General features: G+C 43.7%; 1 protein-coding gene across 1 annotated transcript in view; it reads right to left on the reverse strand.

Moving 5' to 3' along the window:
• DCN (decorin) overlaps positions 1-20,503 on the reverse strand; it is a 309,316-nt gene that overhangs the window by 84,542 nt on the left and 204,271 nt on the right. Inside the window, exon 4 of the mRNA XM_086919558.1 lies at positions 9,943-10,156. Within this exon, the coding sequence (XP_086775684.1) occupies positions 9,943-10,156 (214 nt within the window). The remainder of the gene's footprint in view (positions 1-9,942; positions 10,157-20,503) is intronic.

The raw sequence follows: 20,503 nt of genomic DNA on the forward strand, positions 1-20,503 counted from the left end.
TTCCAGTTCACTAGGCTACCCTTTGGGCTAGTCTCAGCCGCTAGCGTATTCCAGAGACTTGTCTCTGAAGTTTTTAAGGGCCTTGACAAGGTGCTGTACTTTCAAGACGATATCTTGATCTACGGTGATTCATTACAAGAACACAATAAAATTTTACAGGATGTGTTACTTAGAGTGGATGAGGCTGGTTTAACGTTGAGAAAGGAGAAGTGTGCCTTTCTGTTGAAAGAAATAGAGTATTTAGGTTTTTGTTTGTCTGAAGAAGGCATTAAACCAAAGAAAAATTTACTTGAGGCCATTGAGCTAGCACCTTCCCCTGTTGACAAGGATCAACTTTGGTCTTTCATGGGTTTGATCGAGTTTTACTCGAAATTTGTAAGGGATTTTTCGTCTAAGACCGCTTCCCTGAGATCCTTGCTAAAAAAAGGCGTCAAGTTTTGTTGGACTACTGAGCATGAATCCTGTTTTAAGTTGATCAAAGGGGAACTTAAATCTGCAAATGTTCTCACCCCTTTTGACACTGCTCGGTCCTCCATTCTAATGGTTGACGCCAGTGCCATTGCCCTTGGTGCAGTTCTCTTACAAAAACATGGAAGTGTAGAAAAAACCATAGCATTCGCGTCTAGGTTTCTATCTACCTCAGAGTCTAACTACTCTGTTATAGAGCGTGAAGCTCTTGCTGCAGTCTGGGGCACAAGTTACTTTAGAACCTACTTGTGGGGTTACAAGTTCGTTTTGCGTACAGACCACAAACCTCTTTTAAATGTCCTAGCTCCTGGTGGGGCTGGAAAGGGTTCTCCAAGGTTGGCGAGATTGGCCTCTCGCTTACAGGACTATCAGTGTGAGATCGAATTTGTTCATGGGTGGAAGAACATCCAAGCAGATTGTCTGTCAAGACTTCCAATTCCTTCCACTTGTTGTGGTTCTGAGGTCATGTCTGATGATCTTGCTGTTGCCGTAATGGAGGATGTTTTGTTGGTGGCAGGTGGTTCGTTCTCTCGTGATGAGTGGTCAAAAGGCATGGAGGAAGATCTGACTTTAAAGGCTGTTATCAATCTCGTTTCTAAAGGAGCAAGAAGAGAAAGTACAGTTAGTCCTTTAGTCAGACCCTTCCTGAAGATCTTGGATGAGCTTTCTTTAGAGGGGAAAGACGTTTTGATGCGAGGTGATCGCTTTGTTCCTCCTAGCCCTTTAAGAAGGAGGATTCTTGACTTAGCCCATGAGGGACATTTGGGTCAAAGTCTCACTCAACGTCGTGTCAAACAGAACTTTTGGTGGCCCTCTATTGACAATGATGCAGTTGATTGTGTATTGAAGTGTAGTTTCTGCAAAGAAGGAGAGAAGCGTCTGAAAGTTTTGGGCTCTCAGTCTACACATAAGATAGTATTTGAGAATGCTCCCTGGCATAGTGTCTGCATAGACTTCATAGGCCCCATGAGTGAATTACCTACTGATCACCGTTTTGCAATTGTCTTAATCGATTGTTTTTCTAAATGGCTTTGTGTACAATTTGTAAAAGAGATCAATACTGACACCACCATTAAGTTTTTGAAGGGTATTTTTATTAACGAGGGTTATCCTTCTGTCCTCATTTCAGATAATGGGACTCAACTCACGTCCTCGAAAATGACTTCATTTGTAAATGAATGTGGCATCAGGCATCAGAAGACTAGTCTTTACAACCCACAGGGTAATGGTCTTTGTGAAAGAGTGAATCACCTTGTAAAGGGTGTGATTCAGATGTTCATAGAGACCGGTTGCTTTTCAGATGAACGTGTCCAGGAACTGGTCTGGGCTTACCGCTCCACACCACATAAGAGTGGTGAAAAGTCTCCTTTTGAACTAATGCGTGGACGCACACCAGTAACTAAATTGACCCCTGCTTGGTTGAAGGGCTCTGGTGGTGAAGTGCCTTTAATTCATAACAGTACCCCCTTGCCCATCTCTGTGGGTGACCTTGTTAAAGTTAAGCCGGGGAGGCATGCTAAAGGTCTTAGCAAGTTTAGGGGTCCCTACAGAGTCAAGAACGTTTTTCCACATTTCATTGTTCTAGCCAATGGGGAAAGTTGGAATTATCGGAGGGTAGCACTCTACCAAAAGCGGAAAGATTCTTCTTCTGATGACCTGTTTGCTACTGGGGTTGGTGGTTGTAATGGTTATTTGCTGTCCTCTGGTTGTACTTCTTCTCCCATCCCCTTGCCAACTGGACGGGGGGAGGTGGGTGGTGGAGATGCCTCTACATCTTTATGTACACATCATAGTAGTTCTTTGGTTGATTCTGCTCCTGTCTCTCTTGTTCCTGCTCCTGTCCCTCGTGCTCCCGCTTCTCCTTCCTCTTCTTCGGTTGATGTCAGGTTGAGGAGCCATCGCTCCCGTCGCCCACCCATGTACCTGAATGACTATGTACATTAACACTTCCTTTCCTTTCCTTTTCCTGTGTTTTCTTTCCTTGCAAAGGGGGAAGATATGTTGTACAGTGCTTTGCTTCTTTCTTGGGCCAGCACTCTAGATCTCTCTCTGTGTTCTTGGTTCTGGAGTTCTCCTTCGCCCTGTTGGCAGTTGGAGCTCTGGTTGGACGAGGGGTTGACCTACCTATACCTGTGCTGCAATAAAGCTCTTGCTTCACCTACCTGTTCCTGGAGTCGTCTCCTCATTTACAACAAAGCCCTTACAAAATTGCTGCAACGAAGTACAGGCAATGAAACATGTTGGCCTACTTTGAAATGGTCTGCAACAAGCAGTGTTTTTATTATTGAGTAAGCTCACTATTCGTATTAAAACAGGGTCAAGCCATAAGTGTGAGTCTTAACTCAATTGAATTCATTTTTTTGATATACTGTCTTCTACATATCACAGGGCCTTTTTGCTTAGAGATACATTTATCATTATTTTCACCCCTCTATACTTATTCTTTAATGGACACATTTTATAAATGAGAAAGCTACCAATGATGATAAAACATGGGCAAGCTGGTGAGAACCTGCCAGTACCTCCTCTGGGGTAGTGCACATGAGGTACTTTCAAATTTTCACGCACATTTTCTTTGTGCTATACATACACCTGATTGGTTGAGGGTATGTTCGTGATGAGTGGGCTGACTTAAACTTTTTATGAAATTGAAATATTGGGCAATTAGGACTGGATTAGACTGTGTACATGTTGAAAACAGCTGTTGGGTTGAGGTGGACACATCCCTTGACACCAGCCCTATGTCTGAAAACGGATCTTGCCCGTTGAAGCCAGATTCTTGTTGTTGAAATAGAGGAACAGTCTAGTCAATCCTGTTCCTCTTGTCCAATATGTGAGCCTCTGGCTGCCATAACTGTGTACGGTAAGCTTTAAGGCATTGTGGAAACTGTCAGTGTAAATGTATGCTTTTTTGTAAATGCATACTTTTTATATGCATCTTTATGGCACTGCCTTGTGGAAATAATCAATGCAATATATGCAAGGCCAGATTGGCTAGGCTTGGCTAGGCTTGATGAATCTTCACTAATAAACCTGGCCTCATCAAGATTCCAGAGAAAGGAACATTAACCAACGGAAACCACTGATGTGGAATCACCCTTCTGTTAATCTTGAGTAAAATCCTGGCAAAAATCATTATACAGTGCAGCTACGATACAGTTGATAAGCAGTTTAGAAAAGAACAGACTGGGTTTCTCAAGGGTAGAGGGTGTATTGATCAGCTCCTTTCTCTATGCAACATCATAGAGCAGTTGGAAGGCTGGCAGAGACAGCTATACAGACAAATATACATCAACTACAACCTGGGAAGAGCCACGATCAGTGCTGCACTCACTTCCATCTTCAACACTTCCCTCAAGACAGGCACCTTCCCAGACAGCTGAAAATTTACTGAAGTCATCACTCTCTTAAAAAAACTCACAGATGACTCTGAAGTACTCAGCAAATACGGACCCATGTCGCTGCTCCCTTTCCCACTCAAAGCCATTGAGGAGACCATCAATAGACAACTCTCTGACCACATAGAATGCCACAAACTCCTTGATTAATCACAATCAGGATCATAAACAACCACAGCATCGAAACAACACTCATCACTACCACAGACAACATTTGCATCACCCTCGACCATAGACACACTGTCACCCTCATCCTCATCAACCTCGGTGCAGCTTTCTTCACTGTCTCCAATCACACACTCATCACAAGACTACACACAGAGAGAATAGAAGGGCCAGAACTCAAACAGATAGCTTACATCCTCTCCAGAAGAACACGAGTCAGGTTCTCGCCTTTCAATTCAGAAACCAAGGGCCTCGTGTTCCACGGGGATCTTCACTCAGCTTCACCATCTTCAACATGTGCATGACTCCTCTGACAGATATCATAAGAACCCATGGAATTAACAACATCTCCTGCACCGACGACACCCAGCTCATTGTTTCTCTTTCAGATGACACTGTCACCACCAAGACAAACTTCAAACAATGCTGACTAGTGTGGCCATTTAGATAAAATAAAACTACCTCAAGCTAAGGTCAGACATAACTGATGTGCTTATCTGCAAAAATAATAGCTCAGTTTGGTACTCCTCCTGGTGGTGCATACTCAGAGCTTATGGTATGCTGTAGCAGATAGGACACCTTGTCAAGTGTTTTTGTAACAAATGTACCTGCAAGATGGAAGATAATAAGTACAACTTCAAAGTCAAGACTGGTGTGAGAGAGGGATGTGTGATGTCAGTGTTGCTTTTCAATCTAGTCATCAACTGGGTGAGGAACAATGCAACAAAATGTATTCTCTATACATGTAGGACTTGACTATGCAGATGACCTAGCCTTGCTCTCTCACATAGCTGCATATGAGGTAAAATACCTCTTGCCTCAATATGTATGCACAGCAAGTGGGTCTGAAGACATAAGAATTCATTACACTCCACATAGAAGACGCTTCACCATTCAAAGTGGATGAAGAGAACCAAACCATGACTGAAGAGTTCACCTATCTAGGCAGTACTATAAGACATGCTGGAGGGGTAGGCATAGACATCGAGAGCAAACTGATCAATTCCAGGAATGCCTTCAGCATGCTGAACAATGTATGAAGGCCATATCAATACAAGAAAAACACCAAGCTAAAACTTTACCAGAGCTGCATCCTGTCCTCACTCTTATATGGATCAGAAAACTGTTATATGACAAAAAGCGACATCACCACATTTTCAGCAATCCAGACCAGTAATCAATCAATTGTAGAGCACATCACTCACCCGTGAGGGTCTCAAGGCACTGGGGGGAGCGTGGACGGAGCTGCTGCTACTGCTCGTACAGCCAGGTCTTGAGGAGTCTTCTGAAGGTCAGCAGGTCCTGGGTCTGTCGTAGGCGGATGGGGCAGGGGGTGTTCCAATTTTTTGCGGCGAGATGGGAGAACTATATACCACCAGCGGTTGCTCGACGGATGCGGGGATGGTGGCAAGGGCGAGGTCAGCGAAGCGAAGCTGGCGGTTCAGGTGTAGAAGGTGAGTCATCGTTGAGGTACACTGGTCCGGATTTGTGTAGAAATCTTTGTGGGGGTGGGGGAGGAGCTTGAAGGTGATCCTCTTGTTGACAGGGAGCCAGTGAAGGTCTTACAGATGGCCTGTGATGTGGCTGTGGTGGGGGTATGTTGAGGATGAGGCATGCAGAGGCGTTCTGTATGTGTTGTAGTCGTTTCTGGACTTTGGCTGATTTTCCTGCGTAGAGAGCGTTGCCGTAGTCCAGTCTGCTGGTGACAAAGGCCTGGGTGACTGTCCTTCTGGTGCTGGTGGGGATCCATCTGTAGATCTTGCGGAGCATGGGGAGGGTGTTGAAGCAGGAGAGGGAGACGGCGTTCACTTGCTGGGTCATAGACAGAGCGGAGTCCAGGATGACTCCCAGGTTGCGTGCATGGTTAGTGGGCTTAGGTGCAGCTCCCAGTGTTGCCGGCCACCATGAGTCATCCCAGGCTGGATCTGATGATGAGGACCTCTGTCTTGTCTGAGTTCAGTTTCAGGCGGCTGATCGCCATCCATTCAGTGATGGCCTTCATTCCTTCATGGAGGTTGGATTTGGCGGTTGTGGTGGCCTTGGTGAGGGAGAGGATTAGCTGGGTGTCGATGGCGTATGAGACGATGTTGAGGTTGTCTGATCTTGTGATGTTGGCGAATGGTGCCATGTAGATGTTGAAGAGTGTTGGGCTGAGGGACAATCCTTGGCGTACGCCGCAGATGATCTTGGAGTCTTTAGAGTGGAATGGGGAGGTGGACACTCTAGGTTTTGCCGGTGAGGAAAGAGGTGGTCCAGTCCACTGCTTTGTCGTGGATCCCTGCGTTGTGGAGGCGTGTGCGCAGGGTGTGGTGGCAGATGGTGTCAAAGGCAGCCAAGAGGTCCAGAAGGATGAGGGCCGCAGTTTCTCCATTGTCCATCATGGCCCTGATGTCGTCGGTTGTGGCGATGAGGGCTGTTTCCGTGCTGTGGTTGCTATGGAAGCCGGATTGGGAAACGTCCAGGATGTTGTTCTTTTCAAGGAAGGAGGTCAGTTGTCTGTTGACGATCTTCTCAATGACTTTCGCAGGAAAAGGGAGGAGGGAGGTGGGCCAGAAGTTCTTGAGGTCCTTGGGGTCAGCTTTGGGTTTCTTGAGTAGGGCATTGATCTCAGCGTGCTTCCAGCTCTCTGGGAAGGTGGCGGTCTCAAAGGAGCTGTTGATGATTTTGCGGAGATGGGGTGCGATGGTGGAGCTTGATTTGTTGAAGATGTGGTGCGGGGAGGGGTCGGATGTGAACCAGAGTGGATGGTGTTCATGGTTTTCATGGTGTCTTCCTCGTTGGCGTGGGTCCAGGCAAGAAGGGGGTTGATGTTGATGTGGCTGGAGTGTGGTGGGTCTGAGGTGTCTGTGTCAGTCGGGGAGGCCTGGTTGCTGAAGCTTTCGTGGATGTATGCGATCTTGCAGTGGAAGAAGGTGGCTAGGGAGTCGCAAAGGTCTTGTGATGGAGGGATGTGTTTGGAGTTGGAGCGAGGGTTGGAGAGCTCCTTCAAGATGTTGAAGAGCTCTTTGCTGTTGTGTTCGTTGTTGTCAATGCGGTCTTTGAAGGATGTCCTTTTGGTGGTATGGATGAGTTGGTGGGGTCTGCAGATGGAGTTCTTGTAAGCTGTGTTGCTGCCTGGTGTCTGTTCGTGGTGCCACTTTTTCTCAAGCCTACGGCAGGCCTACTTGGATGCTTGGATGTCGGCGGTGAACCAGATGAGTTTCCTGTCGGCGCGTCTTCGAGGGTTTCTTGATCGGGGTGAGAGTGTTGGTACAGTCGTCGATCCTTTGCCTGAAGTTGAGGGTGGCGGAGTCTGTGTCAGTAGTGTCCGTTGGTGGGTTTTGGGTGAGGGTGGTGGCTAGCGTGTCTTCGGGGACTTTGCTCCAGCTGCGGTGGGGGGCCGTTGTGACCAGTGATGTGTTGTCAGCTTCTCGAAGGTGAAGTGGACGCAACGGTGATCAGTGGAGTTCGGTGGTGTGGCTAAAGGTGACGTGGTTTCTGGCTGAGAAGATGGGGTCGAGCGTGTGTCCGGTGGAGTGTGTGGGGGTCGTGACGATCTGTTGGCAAGGTTTTCGAGCAGGGTGGTGGAGTTGCTGTTGTTGGTGTTCTCGAGGTGGAAGTTCAGGTCTCAGAGGAGGATGTACTCTGTGGACGCAAGGGCGTGTTTGCTAATGAAGTCGGAGATGGAGTCGCAGAACTGTGGCCGGGGACCGGGTGGTCTGTAGAGGAGGGTTCCTCCGAAGGTGGTGTTGGGGTCGGTGTGGATCTAGAAGTGCAGGTGTTCAGTTTAACCTGAGAAGAACTTTGCGTATTTTTCTGGCTGTGAACCATCTCCAACCAGAAATTGCGTACCAGATAAAAGCAAGACAGCATGGACATCATCATTATAAGAAAAAGATGGAGACAGAGTGGACACATCAGAAGAGATCTCCATCACAAGGACAACTCTCCCCTGGACCATGGCAAATGGAAGAGAGGCAGGCCAAAGAACACCTGAAGACAAATTGTGGAAACAGAAATGTAGACTATGCACCCCAGCTGGGGCACTATACAGAAACTTGTCCAAGGCAAACAGAGGTGGAGGTACTTTCTTGCTGCCCTACATGCCAGCTAGCACAACGGGTAGTAGTAGTAGACTGGCTATTCGAGAAACACAGCAAATCCTTGGGAGTGGGTACATGGAAACTTGTATTAGGACCATTAAGGTGAAGGGGTGAAGTGGAGCGAGTAATTATAAAAAGATAGCAGCTGGGCAGTGTTCACTTAAATAGATAACAATGCTCTTGTGCTTGTTACCCATAATGTGCAGCCTCTTTTACTGTGCAACAGAAGCAGCTGCATCATTATCTCACTTGCATATGTCCAGAAACACATGAAGCGCACTAAACAGCATAAAATGTATGGTGTCTTAAGAATGTTTGCACCTTTTTGCTGACTGGATACTGTCCTATCTTCTGGGAAGTAGGGGATTGTGAAGCAGGCTACTAGGGCATGTGCTCTGACTCCTAAATATAGTAAAATATTTTAGTTATTTAGCTAACCCCTAACTTACATATAATAATAATAGATAACAGCATCCTACAGTGCAGAAATGTCGCTTGTTACCTAAAATGTAATTGTTCTCCACAAAACAAATATATTTGAACCTCTCAAAGGAGTGTCTTTAAAATCATGCCTGGCATGTACCATTGCAACCCTGAACTACTGTGTGCAAGGCTGAATCAAATACATGTAAAGGAAATCCTTTTTTTCATGAGCCCATTTTGATAGTATATGTCAATCAATCAAAAATACTTTATTCGGCAACTCAATGCCATTAAAGTGAACATATCAAGCAAAATACATTTCATCGTCAAAACTTTCAAAACTCCCTTTTTTAATGTCATTTTGAAGTAGTACCATAGAAACGTCAATGCATTGTCCCACCATTTGTTCATGGGAGACTTAAAATCCAAACATTGGAATTGGTCACACGAGCAACATGAAAGTCTACCTTCAGGCACTGTTAAGAAAAATGTGCCTCTTGGATTAGCTGGATAATGCTTTGCGGAGCCTTGAATTAATACTTGGGGGCTCTTGGGCACTAACCTTCACTAACTGAGCCTCAATAGAACGTTGCCTTTTGATCATTTCAGAGGACATAAAACTGGTGTCAAAGGCTGTACAGCACTTGCTGCATTTTAAGACTCAAGAAAAGGCAAACACACTGTGAGTATAGACTGTCTTGTGCTGCATTTACCAGGATCATTTCCTTGGCAAGGTCTATTAAAATATGTGAACAGTGTGCAGCTTCACCTTTACATACTTTTCTATTGTACTCAGGAAAATGAATAGTTGTTGTTAGCAGTGTGACTTGATTATATATTTCACCTTTTCAGCTGTATAACAGGCAAACTCTAGTGCTCTCTGGCCATTTACACAGTATTCATAAAAAAAAGATAGTCTACTTGTTCTCTGAATAGTTCAATAAGAAATTGTTTTAGTTTAAGGTTATCTTTGTCGATTTAGCTTCAATTATTTGTGGAAACACATTTATTTAAAATCAAACATTGTGAGCCTAACTGATCGAATATGTAATTCTCAGTACAACTTCATTACATCTCAAATGAGCTGATGATGACTTTCTATCATGGAGTTGTTCATTAACCAGTCCCATAACAACAAACACATCTGTAAATATGCAAGCAAAAAGTATGAAAATGCCAGTGTACTAATTGTACACAGACAGATGGTACTCACAGATTACTTGTTTCTCATAATACACTGTGCACGTCAAAGCACCTCTAGTATAATTAATAAATAATAGCTTTCTAATGAACCAAATAGTAGAGCTAACAGGCAACACATATAGGTGTTAACCCTCATTCAATTCTATGCCTGTATATCATTTGAAAGCGTGCTGTAACAATATTTGAATTATTTGAGTACATACCCATAACAATCATGTTTTCCAGGCCATCAAACACAGCCTTTTTTACTTTAGAAATCTCATTTTCATGGACACGAAACTCTTGAAGAGATTTAGGCATATTCGATGGCAGTTCCTTCAGGTTGTTCTTGGAGAGGTACAATCGTTCTAGTTTTGTCAGTGGAGTGAAAGCAGCAGGGCTGATTTTCGAAATCCTATTGTTAACTAGAATTAATGCCTGTGAAACAATACCATGGATTCATAAATCAAAGTATCAAGTAATTCCTGTCTGTTTATACAAATTGTGTTAAGCAATTTCATAATGAATCAATAGATTAGAATATTCATGTACACATTGTTAAAAATATCAACATTGAGAGAAAGACATATATTGTATTACTATTAGCTAAATTCATAAAGCTAAACATGTAAAATAAAAATGATATTACACAATGTGCATCATAATTTACAGGTTCACTTCTGTGTGATTGAACATATTTGCTCCAGTCAATTTAATAGCAAATGAATAGTAATTCCATTTTCCAACTCTAAGCTCTAATTAAAAAACTGAATAAGAATTGAATATTTGAATTTTTGTGCCAAATTTGTTGAGAATGCTTTATTGAGCAAGCTGGGTGTGTATCGCTTTTAAGGACCATCACATTTGGGGACTGCGTGGCTCAAGTAAAAACATTCTAGCACATTGTTTTACAATCATTGTCACACAAGCCATCAATTACATTTTTACTGTTGGGCAAGATAAGTATACAAAACAGTCAACTATGGAATTCTTGAATTAACCTCTGCCACTGATAATCATGTGGACCGCATCTTGATCCATCGTAATCTTGCACACCAAGCCACTTCAGTTTTTGACCCAGCTTAATGCAAATCAGTCTTGACCCTGCTCCAATTGGAACAGTCCAGCTAAATTGCCAGGCCAGGTCCTCCCTGAACTAAAACACAAACAACACAGATCAATTTACGCCCTAGATATGGGCTCATCAGTCGGGTACAGCTTGGCTCCAGTGACATAGTGTGCAGTGGACATACGTCTCTGCATACCCATCCCACTTAGTGTGGCTCAATAGGTATACAAAACAGTGATGGATGGAATGCTTGAATTAAGCTCAGCCACTAGCAATCACTTGGGCTGCATCTCACTCCACTGTTATCTTACACATCATGCCACCTCAGTTTGGACCCAGCTATATGCAAATCAGTCTTAAACCTGCTCCAATAAAATATATTACAAGTCATTTGTAGGGTGCACAACTGCCTCTGAAGAGGATTCCCAGGACTAGCTGAAAGGTCATGACCCTGGAAATCCTAAAAACAAAGAGGCTAGATGCCCTCTAGGCAGGAATCAAAAAGCAGAGTTTTGCGATTCTTTCTGAAGACTGCTTCAGAGGGGCTCCTTCTCAAGACAAGAGGAAGAGTACTCCACAACTTAGAAGCCAGAAAAATTCATAATCTACCTCCTCTTCTGGCCTTATGAATATGGGGCAGTTGGAACAGTTTGAGGTTCTTAGATCATAGTGATCTAACTGGCAGTAGGGCTCAAAACTAAGCATGGGCGAATTTTGCGAATCTGGCGTTCGCAAATTTTGCGAATTTGCGAACTCGCAATCCGCAAAATCCGCGAATTCTCGCGAATTTGCGTTTTTTTTTGTGTTCGCAAGGATTTTTGCCAGTTCGCGAGGATTTTGTACCAGTTCGCAATTGCGAACTTACATGTCGGCTCGCAACGGTCGAGATTATGTTGTTTCTACGTCTGGTTCATTATCACAGGTTCCCAGCACCCTCTGTTTCACCCCTGCCACCCTCTGTTTCACCCATGCCACCCTCTGGTACATCAATGCCACCCTCTGGTTCATCATCACTGTAGATTATGGGGGGAAAAGCAAGCACACCTGCCCTGCTTCAACTGACATGAATTAATTTGGGGTTGATTTATTAATGTGTCACTGTTTTAAAATTCCAGTCTGGCACCTGCTTCCTTATCTGTAATTTGCTTTCTGTTGCAGTGCAATTTTTTTTCCAGGACCTTTGTGGCCTACTTGTAGCTATTCTATGAGCCTGCTGTGAGGGTCAGAGCAGGGTCATACAATTGTTGCAACTAGCAACTGAACTGGGAATTTGCGGATTTTTTTTTGTGTTCTCAAGGATTTCTGCCAGTTCGCAAGGGTTTTGTACCAGTTCGCAATTGCGAACTTACATGTCGGCTCGCAACGGTCGCCATTATATTGTTTCTACGTCTGGTTCATCATCACAGGTTCCCAGCACCCTCTGTTTGACCCCTGACACCCTCTGTTTCACTCATGCCACCCTCTGGTACATCAATGCCACCCTCTGGTTCATCATCACTGTAGATTATGGGGGGAAAAAGCAAGCACACCTGCCCGTCTTCAACTGACATAAATTAATTTGGGGTTGATTTATTAATATGTCACTGTTGTAAAATTCCAGTCTGGCACCTGCTTCCTTATCTGTAATTTGCTTTGTGTTGCAGTGCAATTTTTTTTCCAGGACCTTTGTGGCCTGCTAGAAGCTATTCTATGAGCCTGCTGTGAGGGTCAGAGCAGGGTCATACAATTGTTGCAACTAGCAACTGAACTCTGGAGGGGCCCCAGTCAGGAAGCACTACAGGGAATGGTTACTAATGATGAATTTGAACCTTTGCACCTGCTGAATGCTTTCACTTTTGCAAAACTCGTTTTTCTGCAGAACAGCATTACAGCAACTGTAATGCCCCAAACAATCTTACTTGTGAAAGTTGATTTCTAATCCAAAAGTGATCCAAAGAAAGTCAAAAGGCCTCAAATCCAAAAAAGTGCAGGCAAATGTCAACCTGAGGAGTTATTCTGATAAAAATCATCATTTTCAGAAGGTCTATGCTGCTTGGTAGTGGATTTCTTGTGCAGAATTGCAATTTTGTAATTTCGCGAGTGCGAGATTGTTGCTGCCCGCCGCACCTACAGGTTCGCAATTGCGAACTTACACCGCACGCCGCAAAATTGTATCACCAAGAAAAAATCCGCTGCGTTCGAATTTGCGGATTTTCGGTAAATTCGCGAGCGTTCGCGGATTGTGAATTTACCAAAAATCCGTGAGCGTAACGGATTTTCCGCCCATGCTTACTCAAAACGCCTCCTACGATAAAGAGGACCTTTATAAGTAAAGGTTGAGAAAGTAAAGATGAGCGCCTTGAATTGAATTCTCTTAATGAATGGGAGCCAGTGAAGGTGTCGTAGGTGACGGGACACCGAGGAGGAATCTTTAGAATGAATAGAGCAATGGAGTTCTGAATAGTTTGAAGGAGCTGGATTAGGAATGCAGTTAGCTTCAAACAAAAGCTGTGGAAATAGTCCAACCGGACGTAACTAAAGCATTGATTCAATGAAAATCCTCTGGAATGAGATGAAGCATCATTCTTTGAGAGCTCAGAGTGGCAAACAGTTACCAGAAATCGCCTTGATTTGTGGGGCAAATTAAATTTTTTAATCAAATTTTACATCAAGATTACTTACCATAGGTGCAGGGAGTAGAAGGGGGCTGTCACCCAGTTGTGACGGCCACCAGATGCTTGATTCAAGAGAGGCGTTTGTGCCGAAGAAAAATATCTCATATTTTCTTGAGTTAAGCTTTAAGTAGCTTACATTCATCCAATCAACTACTGCCTTAAAGCAGAGCTTAACGCAATTCAATGTTACTGGAGCGTTCTCATGAAAAGCCTAAACTGCCAAACTAGGTCCTCCCTGAACCAGAGTACTAGCAACTTAGGACCCGTTTTGCCTTAGCTATGGGCTCATCAGCACGGTACAGCTTGGTTCCAGTGACACAGTCTGCGTGGGACCCACGCCTGGAAATACTTATTGTTGGACAATTGGCATATTAAATGTTTAGGCTTAATCACCAGTTTCACAATTCATTACAGTTTACTATTCTAGCATCAGTTTCTCTTGATAAGGTCCTTAGTTGTTTTGGAAATAACTTAAACCAACACTCATCAATTATGTTCTTGTTCATATTCTTGTTCATATGTCTGTGGTGATAATGCAATGCAATGTAACATACTATGTTTACCTAAAACCATGTCTACCATTTAGTACTATGTCCCTTGCAACCTGATTGTATGTTCAATGCTCAGCCACTTTTTGGTCCTCTCCTAGCTATATAAAACTAATAATAAATATTAAATAATAAATATGATTTTTAAATTAAAATGAAAACGGCATAGTCCAAGGTATATGATGCCAATAATTAGGATCTGAAAATCAGGCACTATTCAATGATCAAACTGGAAAATTATTATCAAAGTAGGTGATCTTGGTATATCTTCCAATGCAATAACGTTTGAATGCATTTCCTACGACATAACTTTCTTTTGTCTCAATGCTTAACAACGGTAATTTACAGTTCGTCAATAAATAATGCATTCAAATAGTTTCATTATTCACCCAATGTTCCTATACATCTTTTTGTTTTCTAATGAGGCGAGATTTACCACACAGGAGCAAAACATTTCCTCTAATTTCCACTTTTTGTATTCAAGTTCTAAGTCACCAATGTTCCCATTTGGAAACAGGGAATTTAAACCTCCAAGTGTTCAGGTAAAATGCCTTCACTACAATATTAGTGTACACTAATATATTCACCATTATCTATACTGGAAGCTCTCCATCTGCCTCTCAAAAGGTCATCTATCTAGGAGCAAAAGAAAACACTAATAACATTGCTTCAGTTAGGGTAACCCTAAACATGAATTCTTCGTAGGACTCAGCAATCTCCCCATAGATAATTCTCCTTCATTATCTTGTTAAAAAAAAAAAACTATTTAGATGATGAGTTAAGTTAGTATAACATGACACGCATATGTTTTTGGAATCTTCATTATCATATTTTTATTTTATTTATTTATGTATGCAATTTTATATAGCCCGGACTTTACCCGAAGGTGTCAGAGCGCTTTACATAAGGACCAGTTGAAAAACATAAGGATTTAGGATTACATGCGTTACATAAAGGATACAAACAGAAATAAATTGCAAATATACAAGATGTAAAGTCACACAAGAAGATACAAATGGATATACTCTAAGACTCACATAGGAATGGTAGATAGTACAAAGGTCTACTGCATATACTAGTGATTAGAGTTATCTCTATATACATAGGGAAGGGATATGACTGTATATACTCTAAGAGTCACATAGCAATGGTAGATAGTACAAAGGTCTACTGCATGTACTAGTGGTTAGAGTTATCTCTATATACATAGGGAAGGGATAGAAATGGATATAATCTAAGAGTCACATAGGAATGGTAGAGAGCACAATGGTCTACTGCATATACTACTGATTAGAGTTATCCCTATATACATAGGGAAGGGATATGACTGGATATACTCTATGAGTCACATAGGAATGGTAGAGAGCACAGCGGTCTACTGCATATACTAGTGATTAGAGTTATCTCTATATACATAGGGAAGGGATATGACTGGATATACTCTAAGAGTCACATAGGAATGGTAGATGGTACAAAGATCTACTGCATATACTAGTGATTAGAGTTATCTCTATATACAGAAAAGCAGAGATCCATAAGTGGGGTCGGAGGGGGGATGGAGTCACAGCACAAAAGGAGGGTGGGAGTTATGCAAGGGTATGGAGAAAAGGCGAAGCAGAAAAGGGAAGAAACATTTGAGATCATCAACGGGGAAAAGGGATAAAGGACGAGGGAATGGATGAAGGTTCTGAGTCCACAGAAAAGTGTCCGAAATCAGCAGCAAAATGGCGGCCAGGACAAAACAAAAAGTAAAGAAGTCCAGGAGAGAAGGTGGTGGTGTGGTACGGCGGCCCGTCACCCAGCAGAATGTAGCCCAGGTGAGAGATGAGAAGAAAGACCACAGGCGCCATGGCATGGTGGGTTGTTGTCGTCGGGTGGGCACCTCACATTAAGGCACTGCAAATGTCAGGCAGATCGTGGTAGCAGTGTGACATCAGTGTGGTAGTCTTCTCGCTGACACCACATTTGTCACGGATCTTGTGGCGCTCCTCACCACTCTCGCCTCGCACATCTCGCTGGCTGGTTTCTCAACCGCCACCATTGTCGAGTCAGGCTGGCCGGTACAAACTGGGGCTTGTTGGGGCTTGTTGGGGCATGTTGTGACGCTTGGGTGCAGGCGAGGGGGAGAAGCAGAGCACACCGCACAAGTCACCGCCAAGGATCCTTGAAGAGGGCTCACCCCCGCAGGCATGAGACACAGAGAGAGCTTGCGGCGTCTCTTACAGCTACTCCGTCGCTCCGCCATATCGTCGCAACAGATGCAGCTTTTGTTATGGGAGAGGCAGTAAGCGCTGAGGCCGGATGGTCAAGTAGAGGCGCCGATCGGTAGTTGCGGGTCACACCCGGCTGCCATTTTAAGGTCAGGCAGGCGTGGGAAAGCATATTGTGACGGGGCCGCCCCCGGTGTCTTGCCGCTACAGAGGCCACCCGAGATTATCCTCAACTAGATGCAGCCACTGCGTCCCTTAAATTTCCCCCGTTAAGCGTACCTCCCACTGAGGGTTGAAGTCCTCGGCGCTCTCGTCAGGGCTCCGGCCGCCATTTTGCCCGCTGGCGTCCATCATATAAAGCGCTTCATAGGCAAGCACAGTCAAAAGATTTTTTGTCCGCCTACTTTCTCACTCACATTGTTTAATAAAAGATTATGATAAAGTCATATTGGCTGCCCTTTCTAAAACTAATCAATAGATATTTTATATGATCTTTTCCACATACAAAAGGCTTCTGCATGCCCTCCATTCTCTTCCCACACCAAGATATGACTAAAGCCTCCAATGTGAAACAGCTATGAACATAACCATTGATAATTCCAAACTAATGAATAATCTCCAAATTATCCAGATTATAGCAATCCAGACCTGAGACATGAAGCATATTCTTTGCATGCAACTATGTTTTGACCCGTTCCTCACAGTTTTGAATCCAACACAATTCCTCTCAACTCCTAAGATATATAGCCGGTGGCTCTGATCAATATTGCATATTCGGGCATTTGGGAAGGCACCCCTTTTTATTCTCTATATTCATTTTGAGGCCCTCTGAAACAATATCATTATAATTCACTTTTTCCCTTTAAATAGATTGACTGGCCACAGCACATTCTCTTTAAAATCAATACTAATTAGTTCCATGTTTTAATGGACAAAGGCCTACTCTGTGCCAATTGTGACCAACACTTATACCTTTCAATAGCATTATAGTGTCTGAGAGCTACCTGGTACTTTTGTCTATATGATAAAATGTAACTTTTTTTTAGAAAGGAGACCTTCTCAAGTCGTACTGTCCAACACACATAGCTTTTACACAAATCTTCAGCATGATTATTAGTTTACAGCTACCACGAAGCTGAGGATTCCTTCCCATTCCTTTCTATAACTGTTTTAGACAGGTTTTCATATATCGCTGAAAAATACCAGGAACGGTGTGGTGCATCAGCCAAGGTGGCTGACTCCGGAACATGGGGGCTCAAAGTTCGATCGCAGGCGGCAGGTTAGCCCAGCACCTTGTGACTTAGGGCAATATGTACTTAATCTTCCCGAAGGCCCCCTGCACCGGTACACATTGCCTGAGGTAGCTGCGTGCTTTACAAATGCTGGTATTATTATTATTATTTTTTATTACCATATGAGATATTATGATCATACACACTGTTCAAAACTGGAAAACTTAATCCCAAAAGTTCCTATGAAGGTTTCCCAAAATCCCTTCATTCTCAGGAGTTTTTCGAAGTCCCCTTTATTGAAATTCCTGATTTCAGCCTAGGTAATGACTTTATCCATAATTTTTGTATCATTCACAATTAGTATTGAGTTGTTAAGGCTGCCTAAGAATTTCTTTACTTCGCTGCTTTTAGCTTCCTTAGATCTACAAAAGTTTAATAAAATCTTAGAAACTTTTTAGTAATCTTCTTTTCTTTATATTTCCAAGACACAATAACTATCTTATATATTTCACGTTGTTCTATAAAATTGTTAATTTTTCACTCTGTAAAGAAGAAGGCACCCATGTTTAGGGAGGTGTATCAAAAAAGTGGACGCATGCATGTTTTTAAATCCTATCCAACTGTATACAGTGAGGAGCACAGAGTAATAACGAAACAGTGAACTGTGACCCACAGCCTTTTATAATCTTGCTGAAGTTGGTACCCTTTAAAGCTCGAAGAACAAACACTTTTACATTTTAAAAGCATGAATGTTGGATTTGGCTCTTTTTGAAGGGCCAGCCCTGAACTTTTTGCCTTCCTCCTGTATTTTGTCTGACCTATTTTTGTTGGTTTTATGACTCTGGGCACTTTACTACTGCTGATCAGTGCTAAATTGCATATGCTCTCCCTATTGTAAATGGATGTATGGATTAGTGATTCCATGAATGGCTGGTTTGGTTTAGCTGTCAGACCCTAGTACAATGCACCAGGAGTGCCCAGGGCTTGTAAACCAAATGCTGCTGGTGGGTTTGCAGCACTGGTTGCACCACCCACAGAAGCAGCCTGTAAAATTGTGTCTAAGGCTGCCATTGCAGAGCCTGTGTGCAGTCTGGTACTGCCATGTTAGCTGGGCAAGTGCACCCACTTGCCAGTCCCTAAACCTTCCCTTTTCTTCATATCAGACACCCCTATGGTAGGCCCAAGGGCAGGGTGCATTGTAGGGGTATAAGGCAGGACAAGCCCTGATGTGTGTGGCATGTCCTAATAGTGAATTACAGCCTTGTTTCACTATTGCAAGGCTACCTATTCCCCATTGGCCAGAATGGGCAGTTTGATTATTACATCTTATAATCCTAACTGACTCAGGGAACTAGGTAGAAATTCAAGTTTAGTATGCCTGAACTCAAAATGATAAAATGCATCTTTTAGAAAAGTTGGTTTTAACATTCTATGTTTGAAAGTACCACTTTTAGAAAGTAGGTATTTTATTGTCTAACTATCCAAGCCTGCCTCTGCTAGGTTGTGTATTCCTTGTCTGGAGTTTGAGTGACAGGGGCTGGGGGATTCCAGGAGACAGGGTGAATCAGCCCAGTGGTGAATAGAGAGATCTGCATCTAGATGGGAGGGAGAAGTTGCACCTGAAACCTGAATAGGGCTGTGCCTTCCCTCCACAATGCTGGCTCCACCTCCTGTTGTGTGTCTGATGTCTCTGCCCTGCACTGTGAAAGGAAAGAAGGAGTCATGTCAACAGAGTGCTCCAGGGCTGACCGGAACTGGTTTGGACTAGGCAGAGGCCTCTCTGCCTTCAGAGAACAAAGAGAAACTGTGTATAAACAGAGGGGACCCAAACCCCAGAGAATTAGATAACTTTTGGACAACAAGAAGAGCCCTTTGCTGAGGAGTGGAACCAGAGAGACTGAGTAGAGACTATACCTAAGCTGAAGTGCTGCTTGGCCTGCAGTGGTTGCCTCACTGTCAAAGAAAGGAGAAAGGGACTTTGTTTACTTTCATCAATGTGTAAGGATCTCCAAGGGCTTGAGAGAAGAGCTTGCCTCCTGCTGATGTCTCAGGGACAACAGACTTCAACCACCAGCTCCCCAAGGGTTCTGTGGAAGTGCCTGCAGCTGTTTTGGGCCTTCTGAAGGACTGCATATCGCAAGAAGCTGGAAGCACGACACCTGAAGAAGAAGCGTGTTGCAGCCGCTGCTGTCGCATCCCGATGTCGCTGCTGTAGGTGTGGCATTGCACTGCATCACAAGAAACATCTCACAACATCGAAGAAGCATGTCTCCATCGCAGCTGCTGCCGTCGCATCACTGAACAGGGTTGTTACCGCGGTAGCTGTCGCATTGCACCGCAGAAGCACCTCGAATCCACGGAGAAGCGTGCCGCCATCGCAGCCGCTGTTGTAGCATCACTGATCAAGGGTGTCTCCATTGCAGCTGTCGCATTGAGTGGAAGCATGTCACATCAGGAAACAAGAGTGCCACCGCCAAAGCCGCTGTTGTCGCATCACTGAACAAGGGTGTCGCCGCTGCAGCTGTCGCATCGAGTCGAGACATCTCGCAACATCAAAGAAGCGTGTTGCATCAAGAAGAAGACGCCATCTTTGTTTCATCGCACTGGATCTTCATCGCATCATGGCGTTGCCAGCCGCACCACCACGGAAGCACAGTTAGAAACCAATGCATCACCCTTCCTGCGAGCCAGGAACCGACGCATCACCTTCCCTGCAACACTTTCGTTGTATAGCATTATGCATCCAAAGGTACATTAACTCAAAGTGTTGTATTTTAAGAACTAAAGAGAACTAAGCTAATTCTACAATTTTAAGTACAGTATTGTGGATTTTTGTTGTTTGTGGTCTTTGGTAAATCTATATAAAGAATACTTATTTTTAAAATACAACTGTGTGGTGTCCATCTGTAGTGTTGTCACTGGGTTACTGTATGTGTTCACAAATGCTTTACACACTACCTCTGAGATAAGCCTGTATGCTCATGCCAAGCTACCAAGAAGATGAGCAGCGGTTATTTTAGGAGTGTACCCCTTACCCTGACTAGACGCAAGGGTCCTTATTTGTAACAGGTA

This window comes from Lissotriton vulgaris, chromosome 1_1, assembly GCF_964263255.1.
Source record: "Lissotriton vulgaris chromosome 1_1, aLisVul1.2, whole genome shotgun sequence".
NCBI classification, from domain to species: Eukaryota; Metazoa; Chordata; class Amphibia; order Caudata; family Salamandridae; genus Lissotriton; species Lissotriton vulgaris.